We start from the raw sequence: 18,038 nt of genomic DNA, 5'->3' as shown, positions 1-18,038 counted from the left end.
GCTCGATTGCCTGGCTGTCAGGCTTTATTTGGTTCACCACCTAGATAGATGCATTGTTTGCACCCACTGTTTCTAGTCGGACAGATAAAGGGACGGAAACCAAACAGCCACGTAGTAAAAGGCGAAGCTCGCAAAAAGGTGAGCGTTTATTGTCTTTTTGTGACATTTTCCGAATTTGTCATTTTATAGTTAACACATAGAGTTTGTAACGTACTTGAGTGAAAGAATGTTATTTGAAAATATTTAAAAATCACACCTCTACACAGGCGCTGGCTATTCTAGCTAGCGAGTTAGCGTTAGCAAATGTAAGTTAGCTTGACAGGTCCTGTCGTACAGTAAACACGACGTTTTAATGTTACCCATCTAAGCTAGTCTGTCATCTTTGTCATTAGCCGTTAGAGTTAAATGAACAAGGAGGACTCATTAGGGCAACATAACAGCGTATGTATTCATGTTTATCAATGATGCTCTTCATTTCTAACGCCGTCTAAACTGTTGACTGCAGCTAGACGGTGTGAAACCTTATTGAAAAACGGCTAGCAAAGTAACCAAGCTAATGTCAGCCAGAGTCAAAGGTTATCATCATTACGTTAAGTTAATAGCATACAGTGACTAACTTACTTGAAACATGCTGGTGCATTATGCTGTTTTGCATAATAACAACATTGCCGCATTATTTCATATTGACAGCTGGATATCTTTCGACTTAAGTGCCAGACTCTTCTTAAAAACCCATAAATGCAGTTTAGGCCTATTTGTAAGCTTGGCTTATATTTTTCTTTTCTCTTTTGTACTCTGTGGTGAATTCGGCAAACACATACCAGAGTCAGCAACTTCTCCTCTCGCTGTAAAACTGGTGTTTCCCACAGTCTTAACCAAACCATGACAGCTGACAGGCTTGAATTGATACTCCTGTGGTTGATGAGACTTATCTCTGATTTATCGGCAGATTCTACAAATTCCTACAACGAATAAATTCAATCTTAACTACCTGCACTTTAGCCTATAAAAATGGAAACGTGAAACTGTCACTTTTGGCCTGTCAGACTTGTCCACAGAGTTTCTCTAGATAGAAGTGAAGGAATTCAATGTAACTTGCTAGTAAATGTATATTTAACTCGACACAATCTACTTAACTACCCAGCCAGCTTGTTGGCCCTTGACTCTGGCTTATGGTTAAATTAAAGCACGCTGTGTTGTTACATAACATTATTACCGCCGTAAAGAATCACTAGTGAGGAGCTACAGCTTCTCTTGTAATGTATGTGAATCTTCAAAATGTGACATATTGTCCAAACAAGAGCCAGATGTTAAACTCAACATCTTCTCGTTTGTTTGTGTTCAGAAGCATTCTTGAACATTGACATGCTCCCAGCTCACCAGCCTCCTAAGAAGATGGTGTTGTGAGAACTTCTTTCCGAGAGGGAACCAGCAGTACCGTCTATTCAGTTTCTTAAAGGAAATGGACATTAATCATTCAGAAGACGCTCAAATGGAGGTTAATGCTGATCAAGAGAACATCATTTTAAAATCCAAAGAGGCTGAAGCTCATACTGTGGAAAGTGAAACACAAGTGAAGCAACAAGGGCTTGAGAATACTCAAAATACTAACGGGGGTCTTCATAATGGTGAGTACTGATGCTTTCTTGATAGGATATGATTGGGTTGTATTGTATTTAATGGTTTTTGCTGGTATCTTGTCTTCATGTGACACCACCCCTTCACAACCTTTTTAGTGGCAAAACAAACCAAAATATGGCAATGATGAAGTGTTAGTGCTGTGATACTGGAAGGAAAAAAAATTAAATTGACAAATATCACTTATTAAAAAAAAAGGGTAATATATAAGCAATGATTTGTATGTCAAAATTGGATTTCTAGATGCCTGTAGATGCCTGGTCCTAATCGAAAAAAACAATATTTGTCAGCCGAATCAACATTAAAAGGACTCAAACAGTTTGGTTGTCTGGGGACAGGTTTGTAACATATATTTAGGTTTTATTATGTTTCATTAAAAAGCAAACATGTGCTTGCTTCGGTAATATTACACAGCCCCATTGAAAGTATTGCTTTATTTTGTACTTATATTTCAGCACTATAGCTTTATTATCAATATTTGTCTCCTCCTTGTGAATACATGATAGTAGATGTTGTGTGTTTGCTGCTCAGTGGGAATTGACTGTGGTGACTTCCACATACAGAGACATAGCCTAGAAATCATATTCATATTAGAATGGCTCTCCTCATGCTGTGATATACTTGTTTCCAACCCTGCTCTCCTAGCTGCGAAGTTCTTTTCCCTTTAGGCATATCATGCATGGCAGGATACAAGTGTTAGATAAAAGAGATACTAGTAGTATCTCTTTTATCTAACATTTTTATCCTGCCATGCATGACCTGTTGTGGTGGCTATTACAAGGCCCAAGGCCTTCTACTCCTCTGTGCTACACAGCTCTTTGAACTGATGTGTTAAATAGCTGAGCTGAATTCTTAGTCATCATCACGGGTAGGGCTGCAACCAACAATTATGTTCATTATCCATTAAGCTGTCAATTATTTTCTTGATTCATAAATTAGTTGTTTGGTGTTTCAAATGGTGAAAAATATTGATCACCGTTTCCCAAAGGCCAAGATGATGTCCTCAAATATATTGTTTTGTTTACAACAGTCCACCACCCAAAGATAATCAGTTTACCGCCATAGAAGACTAAAGAAACCAGAAAATATTCACATTTAAGAAGCTAGAATCAGACATTTTTGTCTTAAAAAATGACTCAAAACGATTAATCGATTATCAAAGTAGTTGGCAGTTAATGTAATAGTTGGCAACTAATTGATTAATCGGCTAATCGTTGCTGTTCTAATCATGGGGCAACTATGCTTATATTTGACACAGCGCTTAAGCTTTAGGAGAAGGAGATGACTGAGAAAATATTTTTGGTTGCACAAATTTGTAAAGTTCAAAATCAGTACAGCATAGACACAGATATCTGGACTGTTGACATCACGGGGGTTATTTTTCTCTCCCCCCAGAAATACAAAAGACATAGAATTGTTTTCACAGGTTGAGTAGTACTCCCCATGGCTAGAGCGTTGATTTTTATGCGTTAATCAATGGTGTTTCTCTTTAAGCAACAGGTGGGCTTATTGGTGCATATGGTGCAAAATGTATGATTTGTATTTTGATGTCTTTGGCTTGCAAGATGAGCCTGATAATCGTGCTCCTTGACACAAGGAGTAGGTGCAGCTAAAGGGATGCCTAGTAGCCATGTGCTGCTTGAATGTTGCAAGCTTTCTGTTTCACTTCAGCTATTGTAGTTTGACAAAGTTGTCCAGCCAGTTTTCCAACAGAATCACATTTACTTTGCAGTCTAGCTCACAATACCTGATCATGACTTAATTGTCATGTTTCTCCGGGCTTTTCTTCACCCTTCTTTTTCAGGTCCTGTCAGCTCAGAAGGGCTGCCAAATGGAGATGGACTGGCAGAGGGCTTTGGTGCTGCGGGGGACACCCATATGAATGGGTCCCTGCCTCCGACAGCCCCTCCCCAGAGCACCAGCTCCCCTGTCAACTCCCAGACCCAAGAGCCCTCCCCAGGTGTGGCTGCTTATCCACCCATGATGCTAGAGAAGTCTGAGGGGGCTAGTGCTGAGGTCACGATTCACAAGGGTGATGCATTGCAGTCGCTCAGACTCAGTATGCCTATGCAGGAGACTGAATTGTGTAAGCATAAACTTATGTTGAGCAAGTGGCCCCTCTAACACCCCCTGCATTTTAACCTCATTTTGCTGTGGGATGTTTTGATTTTTTGGATCATGTACACATCCTTTTTAACTCCCCTGTCTGTGAGTTCCCCAAACAGATGGATTCAGTGGAAATTTCTTTAAGTTGTTTGAGCTCTGCCTCTTTTCTGCAACTCCCATAGGCATTTGTTTGCTTGATTAGAGCTTGGTGTGGGTGCTTTATTTGGAACAGTGTTTGGACTAATGGCTGTGTGTTTTGGAACTAATCCCTCTGTTATGTTATCTTTTGGTGGTATTTTAATGTCAGGTGCAGCTGCCTTGTTCATAGTGATGAAATGTAATATTTTCAAGCATTTTCACAATGAGATCTGACACAAACTGTGGTGATTTTGTTTGGCTATACATTATGAGTCCCACATAGAATATGTATATGTATATATATGTGTGTGTGTGTGTGTGTGTGTGTGTGTGTGTGTGTGTGTGTATGTGTATATATATATATATATATATATATATATATATATATATATAGTGCCACATGAAGAATCCTATAGTATAGCGCTCTTGATGTCACATGTTTATGACTAATCCAATGTACATTTGTTTAATGTGGTTATAAAAGACTTTCAACATATTGCATTACTGTCAATACTAGTTGCATGACTGACTGAAGTCAAGATTTTCAAAGGCACTGACCATGCATATAGGAACAATTATACAGCGTGGTGCACACTTAAAACATTGGCCTAAAACCGGAAAAAAACTGTAAAGTGATTATCACGATGGAAAATTTTTGATATGGCTGGTTTGTTAGCCTGCTCTACCAGTCACATTGGGTCATGAAGTAGTAAATGATATAACTAACATGTGCTGTTACACCCATATAGTAGTTCCATAGCCATCTGCTCTGAAAATCTGCAGTAGCTGTCAAGTAAAATGAAGTGTTGCAGGCGCAGCTTGTGACTTACAGGTCACTGTGGTTTATACAAAAAGCTTGTTTCCTGCCCAGGGATAAACATGAGCAACTCCACTTTGAATAATTTGTTTAATTTAGCTATTTTGAGGACAGGATTTCAGGTAGCTTCACTCTCCACCATATACCACAAACATCATACAAGCCTTTACACTCAGCTATGCCTAATCAACAATGCAACATAAAGCTCATTGCTTGGACTCACTTGTTATAGTCATATAAAACAGGTCTTTTGGTGGGGAACATTCCTCTTTTTGGCTTAATGTACTTTCTCTGTAGCCAACCAGAAGCCATCATTGGAGATGGAGAATGAGGAGAGGATTCGCCTGGAGGCTCGCCGGCGCCTGGAGGAGCAACTCAAACAGTACAGAGTGCAGAGACATAAAGAGAGGGTGAGTGAATGGAGTCAGTGTCAGGTTAAGGACAACGCTTGATCATGAATTTATATGTATGCAGGTTAGCCTTTTACATTCAATATTTACAATTCAATTTGCATTCAATATTATCAGGTTTCCCCAGCCACCTTAGTCACCATTTCAGCCCCTGTTGCATTCCCCTTTTTACCCATCTGTCTATTAAAAAAACATCAAGAAGTAATGAATGGATATGGAACAAATTTGGAACAAAGATAGCCCCTAGCAAAGAATCAGTTGATTAATTTTTCGGTAATTATTTGAATGTGAAATTTCTGCCATTAGACAATTATCTATTTTGATGCTGTAACTACCATGTGGTGTTCTACTTTTATGCTTGTGGTAAGACTTGCACTCAGCTCAGGTCTGCTACTAAACCTGCTATTTTCTTGGAAAATATAACCTAGACAGTATACAGTCTTAACAGGCATAGAGACCAGTTTTCAGCTTGGAGAATTGTTCAGAATTGGTGATGGTCTGGCTCCTGAGTGGCCTATATTTGTGTTAGATATTGTCAGGATAACAGTACCCTTGGTCCTTTCTTTCTGTCTGTTTCTAGTCTCACCGCAGCACCCCCAAAAACAGGCCTTTCAGTACCCTGGATCCAGAGTTAATGCTGCATCCTGAGGCTCTGCCCAGGGCCAACACTGTCGCCATGACCAAGGAGTATTCCTTCTTGAGGACCAGTGTCCCCCGTGGTCCCAAACTGGGCAGCCTGGGAATTCCCCCTTCCAAGGAGAGGAAGTCCAGGTCACCCCGCCCAAGCAAGATCCACTCCTTGGCTGACTATAAGTCTCCTGAGAATGACGGTGGTGGAGGGGGAGGAGGTGGAGTAAGGACAGCAGACAACACCATGGGCTCCCTCCAGTCCACCATTAGCTCAGTGTCCACTCTGTCTGAGGTCAGTGTGATGTCAGAGTGCAGCACCTGTGAGGCAGAGGGACAGCCTGGTGGTTCACCCCAGGTTGGGGACAATGTTTCCGAAATTGATGGCAGTGAATCGGGAACAAGGCCAGGGAATGATGGCAACGACAGTGACAGCTCATCTTACAGCAGTGTGTCTACCAGGGGAACATACGGAATGCTCTCTGCTGCAGTGGACAGGCAGCAGGGGCCCTACTCGGTGGAGGGGAGGGAGATTGCCCCTGAGGCCATGGGTCAGTTCCCCTCCCTGCAAGAGGTGCTGCAGGCAGCCAGTGAAGAGCAGCACCTTCTGGAGATGGAGCAAGAGAGAGAGGGCACAGCTGAGCCTCGCAGCCGCAGGGACAGTTTCTCCAGCAGGTATTTGTCAATGTCAGATAGGGATAGAATAAAATGATTAACCCACAGATGTTTGGTGTTTTGTTTATTTCTTACTTAAAACAGTTCATTAATTATGTCAGTTGTTAATGAATCAAATCATTTGAACACTGATGTTATTTACATTTTTTCAGTGTTTCCTTGGAGAGTTCTGTGATGGGCCATGACGAAATGCTCCAAGTGCTGAAAGAGAAAATGAGACTGGAGGGCCAGCTGGAGTCCTTGTCATCTGAGGCCAATCAGGTTATATAACATTGATTTCTTTAATTATATTTTTTGTTCCTATTGCATAAAGAGCCCCATACATACAAATTCTGCACAGTAGTGGACAAAATACCAGAGACACTTTGAAATAATCAAATACAGCCCCAGAACAAACCGCATCCTCAAAAATGACTGACATCAATGAACACGTCTGTGACACAATCTCAAACAAAATAAGTTATTAAGATTTTTCTTGGTAATTAGATCGATGGATCGATTGGTTGATATGACTTGTTATCTAAAAATGTAAAAACATCCAATTACATGCCATGTATTGTAAATGCTCACCCAAGAGCATATCTGAGAGCACATAAATCTACATAGTATAAATATTATGTATGTGCTATGTATGAAGTTTTATCTTTTGTATACTAATAAGGCTATGTTTGCATAAATAGAACTTACACACAGCTAATTACAAATCAAGTCAACAATATATCAAATACCATTTGCATCTTTGCCTGTAAATGCCATTACTGATGCTATCAAGACACCACCTCATTTACCACAGCAACCAAAATGATCAAACTTAGCTCGATGATAAATTACATGGACAGGCCACATCTATGAGGACACACTGGAAACATTGAGAGTAACTGGGCATATGTGATGACCAATCTTTCCTGTCCTCCAGGCTCTCAAGGAGAAGACAGAGCTTCAGGCCCAGCTTGCTACAGTGAATGCTCAGCTGCAGGCTAAGAATGTGGAAGCTCAGGTTAACCAGGAGAAGCAGAGCACCCTCACTACAGAGATTGGTACACTGCGACAGAACTGCAGCCAGCTAGAGAAGGCCATGGTGGAGCTCCAGGGCAGTTTGGAGAGCAAGAATGCCAGTCTGGCTTCTTTGAGCAATGACCTGAAGGTGGCTGAAGACCAATACAACAGGCTGATGGGGAAGGTGGAGGAGATGCAAAACACTGTAACTTCAAGGGACAATACAGGTGAGTCACAGAGACCCAGAGCTGAGTGTACCAATAAATAGTCAGCATCACTAAAGATGTTTGAGTTAATGAACCACCCATGATGATGTGGGTTAACCCTGACTGCATTAAATGAGATGTTTTGATCTTACATTTTACAGTTCAGGAGTTACGTCAGCAGATGGGTGGTCTCCAGAGCCAGCTTCAACAGGTCCAGCTGGAGCGCAGCACCCTGCAGAGCCGGCTGAAGACCTCTCAGGCTGAAATCGACTCACTCCAGCAGGTCAGACAATGGTACCAGCAGCAGCTGGCCCTGGCCCAGGAGGCAAGAGTACGACTGCAAGGTGAAATGGCTAACATGCAGGTAAGATTGATGCTAATGCACCTGGTTTTGTCCTTAAGACAACAGTCAGGAGATGCTGGCTTACATGATACTTGTGTTCTTTTTGGCTTTCGCAGGCTGGACAGATGACCCAGATTGGTGTCCTGGAACATCTGAAGCTGGAGAATGTGACACTGTCACACCAACTCACTGAGACCCAACACCGCTCTATCAAAGAAAAGGAGCGTATTGCTGTTCAGCTGCAGAGCATTGAGGTATATTCAGTTACATCCCTTTCTGAATTTGCCACTGTCAGTTTTCAATTTAAAGTTTATATATCCACTCAGGGAACAGACGGTACCTGAAGGTCATTATTGATCCAAGGACCTTAAGTAAAACCAAACAAAAAACCTTCTAAAATGATGACTACTCATTTGAATGCATGTAATATTTTGTTAGACATACGTGTGTTTTTCAGTTATATATTTAAATCAACCTCTTTTCTAACAAGATATTTGTTAACTTTTAACTGTCTTCGATGTAGGCTGACATGCTGACCCAAGAAGCTGCTTACAAGCAGATCCAGGATGCGAAGTCCATGGTGGAAGACGACCTGCAGCACAAACTAGACGAGTTTGAGGAAGAACGAGAACGCTTAATAAAACTTGCCAACACAGCCAGCGCCCTGGAAAGGGAACTAGAGCAGGTAGTCATTCTAAAAGTAACATAGTGTGTAAATTCTTCTATTGGAGATAGTTATATAACCTCATTTGCTGTGTTGATAAGTTTTATGTTGTCAAAATTATGTAAGCAAAAATATGACTATTGTTGGAATAAAAAGAAGTGGGTGAATTAGATGATTTGACTCATTCTAGGGCAGCTGAGCATGTTTTTTTTTGTATGGCAGTAAATTATTGTTGCATTCTGCTCTGAACTGCCTCTCACGTTCTATCTTCCTCAGATGAAGTTGACCCTTTCCCAGAAAGACATGCAGTTGCAGTCACTCCAGAAAGAACATCTGGAGCTGATGTGCCAGCTGACCACCACTCAGGAGAACCTGCACACCAAAGAGCAATCCATCAACCAGCTAGAGGCTCGCTACCTGGAACTGGAGGCACAGCTGGCCGAGCTGCAGACAGAAAGCAGTTCCAAGGACGACAACATCCAGTACCTCCAGAACGAGAAGATTGTTCTGGAGGTTGCACTGCAGGCTGCCCGGGCAGACAAGAGCCAACTTGACGAGGGTGCTGAACGACTTGGAGAGGATGTTCTGGTGGCCTCAGATGTCTTGGATCAGCTCAGACAGGAAGTCCAGGTCAAAGCCAATCAGGTACGAGACAAATGGCAGGAGTGATTTGTATAGTAGTGTATGACTCATTAGTCAAACTAATAAAATGTAAAACAAAAGAAACAATATACAATTTCATGGAGGAATAACCACAGTCATGATTAAACATCACAACAAACATTGACATTCTTTTCAAGATGCCCTCTCATCACTATGTTGAGAAGGTAGTGAATAATGAAGGGCTTTTGCTTTGTTACAGATTGAAACCCTACAACAAGAAAATAGTTCCCTGAAGAAACAAGCCCAGAAACTGAAGGAGCAGTTTCAACAACAAAAGGTAAGACCTCTCTCCTGCCCTTGCATTTACTCTGCATCAGTTTGTAAGATATATTGTACTAGAAATTAGATTGTAAGTGAAGTGTCAAAAATCTCCTGTGTAAATAATTCACCAGTTCACTAATAGAAAAGTGTGTAGTTAAGACTAAATGATATTGCCTATAACTCTGGAGAAACGCAGTGTGTGTCACTGTATGAGACATTTCCATTATGTTGTAAAAACTGATCAAAAAATTACATTTTTCCATGTACTTAATTTAAATGTCATTTTTATAACTAAGAGCAGATGTGGGTAGATTGTGCGAGTGATGTTAGTAGAAGCTACAGAGAAGTGTACTTTGTGTACACAAATACACTTGTCAGAATCTCCCAGCTGGCTCAGGCTGAAGCTGTCGTGGGAGGATGTATTGTAGAGCCAGATGGCTGTCATCTGAAGAATGCTCAGTGTGACACACTGCGGTGGATTGAGCAATGATGGATGCTGCTCAGTTTGCATTGACAGGCTGTCATAAAGAAGGTGGAGTCAATTGACAGAATGACTGACAGAAATGTGCACTGTATTTTATTTCCTTCAAGGCTTCAGTTTTTGTGCACCCTCTTTAGACTCAGACGTTAACATTCCTGTTGGTTGATCAGATTTTATTCGGACTGCTTTCTGCAATCCATGATATTTAAACAATTGGACCTGACCAGGACCTTTGTGGCATGTCGTGCCCCTCCGTTCCCCCTTCATTTCCTGTCAACTCTATATTGTGTGGTATCAAATAAAGGTATAGTGTTCCTGTTTGGGCTCAAATGCAGCTTATTAATGCCAAAAATAAAGGCTTGCACTGTTTTCAAAAGTATATGAGGAGAATATGTATGTCCCTCCTTAGAAACAAACACAAGGCTATTTGGGGAGCTGAAGCCTATGCAGCTCTGTATTTATAAACTTTTTTCTTCAGTGAAATATATCTCATTCAAGCCTGGAGATGATGCAGTGTAGGACTCAAATGTTGCAGCCCTCTCTCCTGCAATGTGTCTTCAGTATGTCGTGAAATGTCATTTTGCCTACTGTCTCAGTTTAGACAAATGTGAAGGAGACTGTTCTTGTAAAGGGAAAATTACCCACCTTATTAGTGTTTCATTATACATGCTAGCCAGAGGTAACCTTGTGAATGACTTCACAGGTGATGGTGGAAGCCTACCGTCGGGACGCCAGCTCCAAAGACCAGTTGATCAGCGAGCTCAAGTCCACCAAGAAGCGTCTGTTGACGGAGGTGAAAGACTTGAAGCAGGAGCTGCTGGGTGTCCAGGAGGAGAAGCAGAAGGCGGAGTTGGAGCAGGCCCGGCTGCAGAAGGAGGTGGTGAGAGTCCAGGAGCAGATGAGCAACATGGAAGCCCATCTGCAAGCCATTCAAACAGAAAGAGATCAGCTTGAAACCCAGATCCAGGTAATTAGGAGTACTTATATTTGTCCAAATTTTTTCAGTAAATGTTGATGTTTTGGATGTAGGTGTAAGTAAACTGTTAACTGCGAGCCATATTTGTTTGAATCCTGTTGCAATGTGGATTATTTGGTTTTCTTCCTACCCAGTCTCTACAGTTTGATCAGAGCCAGCTTGCAGCAGTGACAGAAGAGAACGAGGGCCTGAGGAAACAGGTGGAGAAAATGGAGTCAGAAGCCAAAAAGTGAGTCATGTGTTCCATTGAGATTTGTGGAGCTTGAATGATGCCCACACAAATGACTTGGACCATGATGAATATCTCTGTTGTCAAGTGCTATTTATAAATAAAAAAAATGGGGCATAGCTTTAAACAGGTCCTGATCTCCATGTAGATTGTCTGCATATGAGTCAGTACATGTTGTCACATTCCCTTCTCTCTGTACGTTATATAAAAAAATCTGCCAAGTTAGACAACATTTTAGGATGTAAAGCCTACATACCTACATCTTGTGTTCATATGTATAGTCTGCTGTCCATTATCTCCTTGGGTGTATTAAACATCATTTCTTATTTGCTTGAAACAGGGCCATCTCGGAGCAGAAGGTGCGCATGAAGCGACTAGGGACAGATTTGACCAGTGCTCAGAAGGAGATGAAGGCCAAACACAAGGCCTACGAGAATGCCGTGGGCATCCTGAGTAGGAGGCTGCAAGAGGCCCTGGCTGACAAGGAGACGGCTGAGGCAGAGCTGGTCAAACTCAAAGCCCAGGTGTCAAATGGGGGAAACAGCCAGGCCTTACAGGTATACACCTGCCTTGAGAAGTTCACATAACTGAAGTTTCAAATTTACTTTCTCTAGTGGGAAATTTGGTGTCTGAAAATAGTAACTTGGACATATAGGTTGATAAAGAGTTTCAGGCAATTAGCATTGTAAAAAGCATCTGTCATTGTAAAAGTGGTCTAAAGGTTGCACTGAATAATATCAGCAGTTGTTAGTCTTGGAACTCTTAAGTAAAACTGAAAAAAGTAACATTTCTAATTGAAGTAAAGGAGTACTTGTATGCAGTTAGGTTGTTGTACTGTAAATGCTTCCCCTTGGTCTGAGGAATGCTATTATTTTTCACAGAGATAATAACTGTTTTAAAAACATTAATAGGATAGCCTTCAGTCTAGCCTTGTACTCAACTCATAATTCTTTATTATAAAGACATTTGTCGAAGCAATTTAAATTTTTTCATAGTGAAACACTGTGGTTTTATTTGTCATCCAGGAGAAGATTGTGGCTCTGCAGGCTGAGCTGCAGGCTGTGACCAATAGCAAAACTATGCTAGAGAAGGAACTGCAGGAAGTGATCACCCTCACCTCTACAGAGTTAGAGGAGTACCAGGAGAAGGTCATGGAGCTGGAGGACGAGGTACGACATACTATATTTCTAATGGGAAATGATGGTTTATCCGTTTTTTATGGCTTCTGTAGTCACTCTATTCATGTATATTATTTTTCCACAGCTTCAAGAGTCACGATGCTTCAAGAAGCGGATCCGAAAGTTAGAAGATGCCAACAAGAAGCTAGCACTGGAGCTAGAACATGAAAAAGGGAAATTGGCTGGATTGGCACAGTCCCACAATACACTAAGGGAGCATGCCAACATTTTGGAATCTGCCTTAGCTAAGAGAGAGGCTGATCTTGTCCAGCTCAACTTACAGGTGAAAAATTTGAATATGGCAGAAAAATTAGCATTGAGATAGAAAAGTATGCACTTTTAAATTGGACATTGTGTTGGAATCTCAGAATGTTTTCTCATTCATCCTTTTCTACAGGTTCAAGCTGTTCTGAAGCGTAAAGAGGAGGAGGACCAGCAAATGAAGCAGGTGGTGCAAACTCTACAGCTTGCCTTGGAAAAAGAGAAAACCAAAGTAAAGGACTTGAAAGAACAGGTAGGAGTTCTTAGCCCATCATCAGGATGGGATATTCTCCTTCTCTAACATTAAAATCCTAAAACTGCACAGAATTTTCATTTTGCCCTCAAAAGGATTCCAACCAGTGTGTGACTTAAATATATTTGAATATTTATTTTGATAAAATTTGCTTTGCACAAGGCACAATAACAAGCTTCTTGTGAATGTAAGAGAGTTGAATTGTTACAGGCATACTTAATATCTTGGATGTGGAGCATTTGGCCCTGCTGGGGTTGTTTGGGGTGTAATGATGCGATATGTCCTTCAGGTGGCAGCAGCAAAGGCTGAAGCAGCCCACAATAGACGGCACTACAGGGCAGCCATGCTGGAGCTGTCAGAGATCAAGAAAGACCTGCAGGCCAAAGAGGACCTAGTCAAAGCTCTGCAGAGTGAAGCCCACAAACTTGGGTATGTGCATTTACTTAATGAAACAATACAGTGATTTTTGGCATAATACTATTTATATTATATTGTGTTGCATAAGTAGTAGTAGTTATACATCATACCACTCATTCATCATTGAATATATTATACTCTACAGGGCTCAGGATGAGCAGCATGCTCAGGAGATTTCCAGGTTCCAAGAGGAGCTGGCTGAGGCCCATTCTCAGCTCCAGATCCTCCAGAAACAACTGGATGAGGAACTGTCAAAGCAGCCCCTCACTAACCAAGAGGTAAGGACTTCCAGTTATGGTTAAACTCAAATATTTGGTTGATAATGACCTTTTATTTAAATATCTTAACAGCGAGAAGTCAGTGTTATCTGTCTCTGTGATTGAATGTTTTTTAAATAATTGATCAATAACTTTGTCGATGGGTTTCAAGGAGTAATTTTAGGATTCTAGTTGTCTAAATGCTGTTTCAGAGGCTTTAACCACAAACCCCAAAAAACAATTATGGGTGAAAAATTTTTGGCTTTAAAATGGATGTCCTAAGCCCTACTCTGGCCCATCTCTTGTTGGTACTGTCCAAAGTCTAACATTAACTGCTCTCTCAGGTTGAGGACTTGAAGTGGGAGGTGGAGCAGAGGCAGAGGGAGATTGAGGCTCAGAAGCAGCAGGTGGAGATGATGGAGCAGTGCCACCACAGGGAGCTGGACAACCTACAGACGGCTCTGCAGGCAAGTAATTGTTTGATTGTACGGATGAAAAGCTCTCAAGAAGAAATAAAATGTTGCTGTATTTAAGAATGCACAGCATTACATTTACTAAAGTAAATCATTGCCAGATTATGCCATATTATTATAGATGGTTAGTGTATTAGGTAGGGAGATGGAGGATGAGCACCGCAGTTATTTCTGTGCAGTATTTATGTCATGACCAGTGCCTTTCACTTTGCAAACGGGTGTATAATTAAAAAATATTTCTCTGGGCCACAGAACATCAAGGTGGAGCTGGAGTCAGTGCAGGAGGAGCTAAGTGGCACCAGAAAGGACAAGTTTATGCTGCAAGCCAAAGTGGGTGAGCTGAGAAACAGCATGAAGACGGTCCTGCTGCAGAACCAGCAACTCAAACAGGACCTCAAACAGAGTCGTCTAAGGAAGGTAATACATATTTTTCTTAAACGCACAATATGTAATTTTCTGCCGCTCAATCAAAACAATAACAGAAGACAGAGTTGGTTGATGTCATGAAGTAGCGAGGGATCATGGGAGTTATTGTCTTGGTTGTTAAACAACCATCATTGCCATACGGTTTCTCAAAGACGGTGCTCTGCAGTCAGCTTCTGCAGCTTCTCTTGCGGCTCTCAGCACAGTGCTATGTTTTCTTTATTATTTTTTATTGTAGTTTTAAGTTTGTTTACAAGCTTAGGTAATGCTAACATCTCCTACAGCCACCAGGAACTTCTAAACCTCAGAACAGATTACTACCATCACTGACAATTTCCCCATCGATACGGTCCACTCACTAGTCTCACAGTGGCGGTGCTGCCGCTAATGTTTGTTTGTGATAACTTAAGATCCAGGCGTCCAATGACTAAAATGCTTTTCCCGGTTAAAAATGACCAACATCTAAAAGGTTTATTGTAAAAATGTGGCTTAAAACTGGCTTAAAACTCTTTGATAGAGGTTAAAGGGGATGACTATTGTGGCGGATAACCACAAGGCCAACGCATGCGTACGAAAAGATCGTCATCTTGTTAAAGAATGATGATAATGAATTATGATTCAAAATGACAGTAGCACTAAATATAAGAAGACAGTTAAATTTGAGCAGCAAATACCACTGAAAATTAAATCTACTGTTAGGGATTGAATGATCCCACTTCTTCTCTATTGATACCAATTCAAATACCTGAACTCTGGTTATTGGTCAAAACCAAGTACCGATCTCATATCTGTGCTCCTTTTTTTAGCAGAAAATATCAGCTATCACCAGATGCAGTCCCAGAACATTATAACTTAAGTAACTTAAAAATAGTTTTCTGAGCATTTCACATTGGCAACAGTGACTACTGGTTACTATGTTGTTACCCAGCTGGGTGTACCCATTTATTCCTATGAGTAATACTTTCAAAGCCAGCACCCTCACTTTAGAGAGATTTAAAGGTCAGTGTTGATAGTTTAATGCCAAATAAAAAATGCCTGCTGAAGATAAATGACTAAATATATCCCTGTAATTATGGTGCTGTTGGAACAGCAACGTATGGAGTTGAAAAGTGAGGGGAACCCATCCAACCCAGTGACGCCAGTAAAGATCCCAGACTGCCCAGTGCCTGCCTCCCTTCTGGATGAGTTGCTGAAACCATCAACTTCTGTTAACAAGGAGCCCCTCAACAACCTGCACAACTGTCTACGGCAGCTCAAGTAAGATCCTCTCTTGTTGCAAAAAGACTTGGTTAACATTGCCTACTGTTGTGTAGTGTTGAGCAGCCATCCAAATGCCAGACCACACATTATCTGCTGTAATGTTTGTTTGTTTGTTTGTTTGTTTTCTCAGGGAGGAGATGGACAGCCTCCAAAAGCAGATGGAGGAACACACAGTAACGGTGCATGAGTCAATGAGCTCATGGACAAACACAGAGGAGGAACTGGCTCAACTGGGGCTTCAAAACAACATCTCCAAATCATCAACGCCGCTAAACAACATGGTGGTAGAAAATAACAATGAAGCAGAACAGCAGCAATCATAACAGAAGAACTTTTCTCAGGCCAATAGAGGGAGAGTGGAGTTTTATCCACAAAGGCACTTTTTAGCCCCTTATTCCCTTTCTCTTTTCTTAACAATTGCTGCCAACATTTGGCATTCTCCCATCAGCACAGAAGTGCTTTTGCAGAGTAATACTTTATATACCATAGCTTTATTCTTTCCTCTTTATTTGATGGTTGTTTATATTTTTGTTATGCTGTTGTCACATTTATTTATTTAGAGCTAAGGAAATTACAACTTCTCATCTGACAGCCTCGCCAAGAGGACCCCCCATATTCTGTTATTATAGGTACAAATATGCTCTAGTTGGTAAACTTCTGTTTAACCAGTTTTCCCCGGTTGAGGTTGGCGGTTACTAAAAGGTATTTAGTCATCATTCTCCTTGTGATATTAAATCAGTGGCTTTGATACTGCTTAATGATGGCTGACAATTTAAAAAGTGTTTTGGTGACAGAAACATCAGAGTCTGCCACCACACTGGCTATGAACCGTTCTTCCATTTCTTTGTGCCTGTGTACGAGTGAAGTTACTCATCTATGATTTAACTGACATGGTTACACATCGACATGTAAGCAGTTGGTGATGAAACATCATCACTCCTTTTCATGAAGTTTAAATTCATGCACACTTGTCAGATTTTTTGTATTGCCTCTTTGTTAAAATGCAGTGTTTCTTACATTTGTTGTAACCATATCACCTTGGGTTCTTAAACTCTAAAAACATTAATCTCAGTTATGTATGGAGGTGTTTTGTCTAGCATGGACTGTGGTAATTCGTACACAAAAAAAAAGCCTTAAGCGAACTTTAATCTGCTGTAAAGGACTTATGTTGGTTTGAATGAGCGTATTTCTGCTGAGGGCGTGTGCAAGATGTAATATGTCATATACGTGTGTGCAAATCCATACTGAAAGATGGTTTTACTGTAAAATATGTGGGTCACATCAACTGACATTGCACACTAAATGATCAAACCTTAACTGACTGAGAGAGCAAGTTGTAGGACGATGCAGAAAGGTTACTACTTCTAACAGCAGGTGCAATCAAATGTGTTTATTTTCTGTTGTTACATTTGGTACATATTTACAAAAAATGACTACCCCTGAATCAGATGTTAACCTTGTTTTATGGCTGTTTGATGGTTATGGGGATAAGTTAATTGTTTCCAGAGGTTAATATATAAATACTCCTTTTTTGTATGACTGTAAATTCATCGTAATTGTTAAATAGTGTAAAATGCAAGATATTAAATGCAAACCATAAATACAAGCAGATGATAAATAATACAGCTGGGTAAAAAATCAGTATAGAGAAGACATTGGACGGTGCAGTAGCTTCCTGCATGTAACTGTGCTACAGCTGCTGGGATGGTGCTCATTCTCACACTAAAAAAACGGTTTTTAAACGACATTGTATGCTTATGTATTTCCAAAGGGACAATAAATATTTTGAGGAGAATGCTTATTGAGGATACATACAATAACTATATTGATCTGCTGTGCTCTGAACAAATATGCATAAACTTTGCTGTATCTGCTTTTCTTTTTTTCAGACTGGAATTTATTCATTCCTATGTTGAAACATTTGCGTTGGGAGATGTGATTGTATTTATCATAAAATTGCACTATTCACCTGTCATTGCAGCTTGTGCTCATTCAGTGTAATAATAATAATAATAATATTTATTTATATAGCACCTTTCAAAACAGTGTTACAAAGTGCTTCACAAATAAAACTAAATAATACAACACCTGCCCCCACATCCAACAGAAGAAACACATCAACAGAAATATGTTGTCTCTACAAAAGCTACTTTATAAATATTTTGCAACTTATCTCATAGTTGAAGGAGAAGGACAGCACACAGATCTGTTCATTTCATCAACTTCTTCTCTGACTTTCTTTTTTATATATATGCATTTGATGGGGTTGAGGTGCTTCATTTGCAA

At 40.6% G+C, this 18,038-nt stretch overlaps 1 protein-coding gene and 1 long non-coding RNA gene across 3 annotated transcripts; one reads left to right on the top strand and one right to left on the bottom strand.

Annotated features, from left to right (window-relative positions):
- Nucleotide 1: 1 nt before the first annotated feature.
- golga3 (golgin A3) lies at nt 2-17,727 on the top strand. 2 transcript variants are annotated; one of them, XM_067603266.1, is made up of 24 exons: nt 2-138; nt 1,346-1,628; nt 3,443-3,598; nt 4,997-5,109; nt 5,690-6,411; nt 6,564-6,672; nt 7,328-7,634; nt 7,775-7,977; nt 8,073-8,210; nt 8,480-8,641; nt 8,897-9,265; nt 9,483-9,560; nt 10,729-10,992; nt 11,136-11,230; nt 11,571-11,787; nt 12,256-12,399; nt 12,494-12,691; nt 12,806-12,922; nt 13,212-13,351; nt 13,485-13,617; nt 13,941-14,063; nt 14,322-14,486; nt 15,583-15,749; nt 15,883-17,727. In XM_067603266.1, exons 2-24 carry the CDS (start codon nt 1,463-1,465, stop codon nt 16,073-16,075), a joined length of 4,479 nt encoding a protein of 1,492 aa, XP_067459367.1. In that variant the 5' UTR covers nt 2-138; nt 1,346-1,462; the 3' UTR covers nt 16,076-17,727. The 2 variants fall into 2 exon arrangements, with proteins under 2 accessions (XP_067459367.1, XP_067459359.1); XM_067603258.1 differs by having other exon boundaries at nt 3,443-3,724.
- Nucleotides 4,236-10,837, bottom strand: LOC137192569 (uncharacterized). The gene is made up of 4 exons (XR_010930587.1): nt 10,747-10,837; nt 8,042-8,163; nt 7,766-7,926; nt 4,236-5,061 (listed from the first exon to the last, which is right to left on the bottom strand). It is a non-coding gene; the product is annotated as an uncharacterized lncRNA (long non-coding RNA).
- Nucleotides 17,728-18,038: the final 311 nt, after the last annotated feature.

This window comes from Thunnus thynnus, chromosome 2, assembly GCF_963924715.1.
Source record: "Thunnus thynnus chromosome 2, fThuThy2.1, whole genome shotgun sequence".
NCBI lineage: Eukaryota > Metazoa > Chordata > Actinopteri > Scombriformes > Scombridae > Thunnus > Thunnus thynnus.
The sequence above is the reverse complement of the archived record's forward strand: the minus strand, read 5'-3'. Positions and strand labels throughout refer to the sequence as shown.

What these genes read in the sequence shown, in the direction of transcription:
- golga3 (XM_067603258.1), top strand. Translation starts at nt 1,463, where the DNA reads ATGGACATTAATCATTCAGAAGACGCTCAAATGGAGGTTAATGCTGAT. An exon ending in TTGTCCAGCTCAACTTACAG is followed by an intron (nt 12,692 to 12,805) that starts GTGAAAAATTTG and finishes CCTTTTCTACAG; the next exon opens with GTTCAAGCTGTTCTGAAGCG. An exon ending in AACAGAGTCGTCTAAGGAAG is followed by an intron (nt 14,487 to 15,582) that starts GTAATACATATT and finishes CTGTTGGAACAG; the next exon opens with CAACGTATGGAGTTGAAAAG.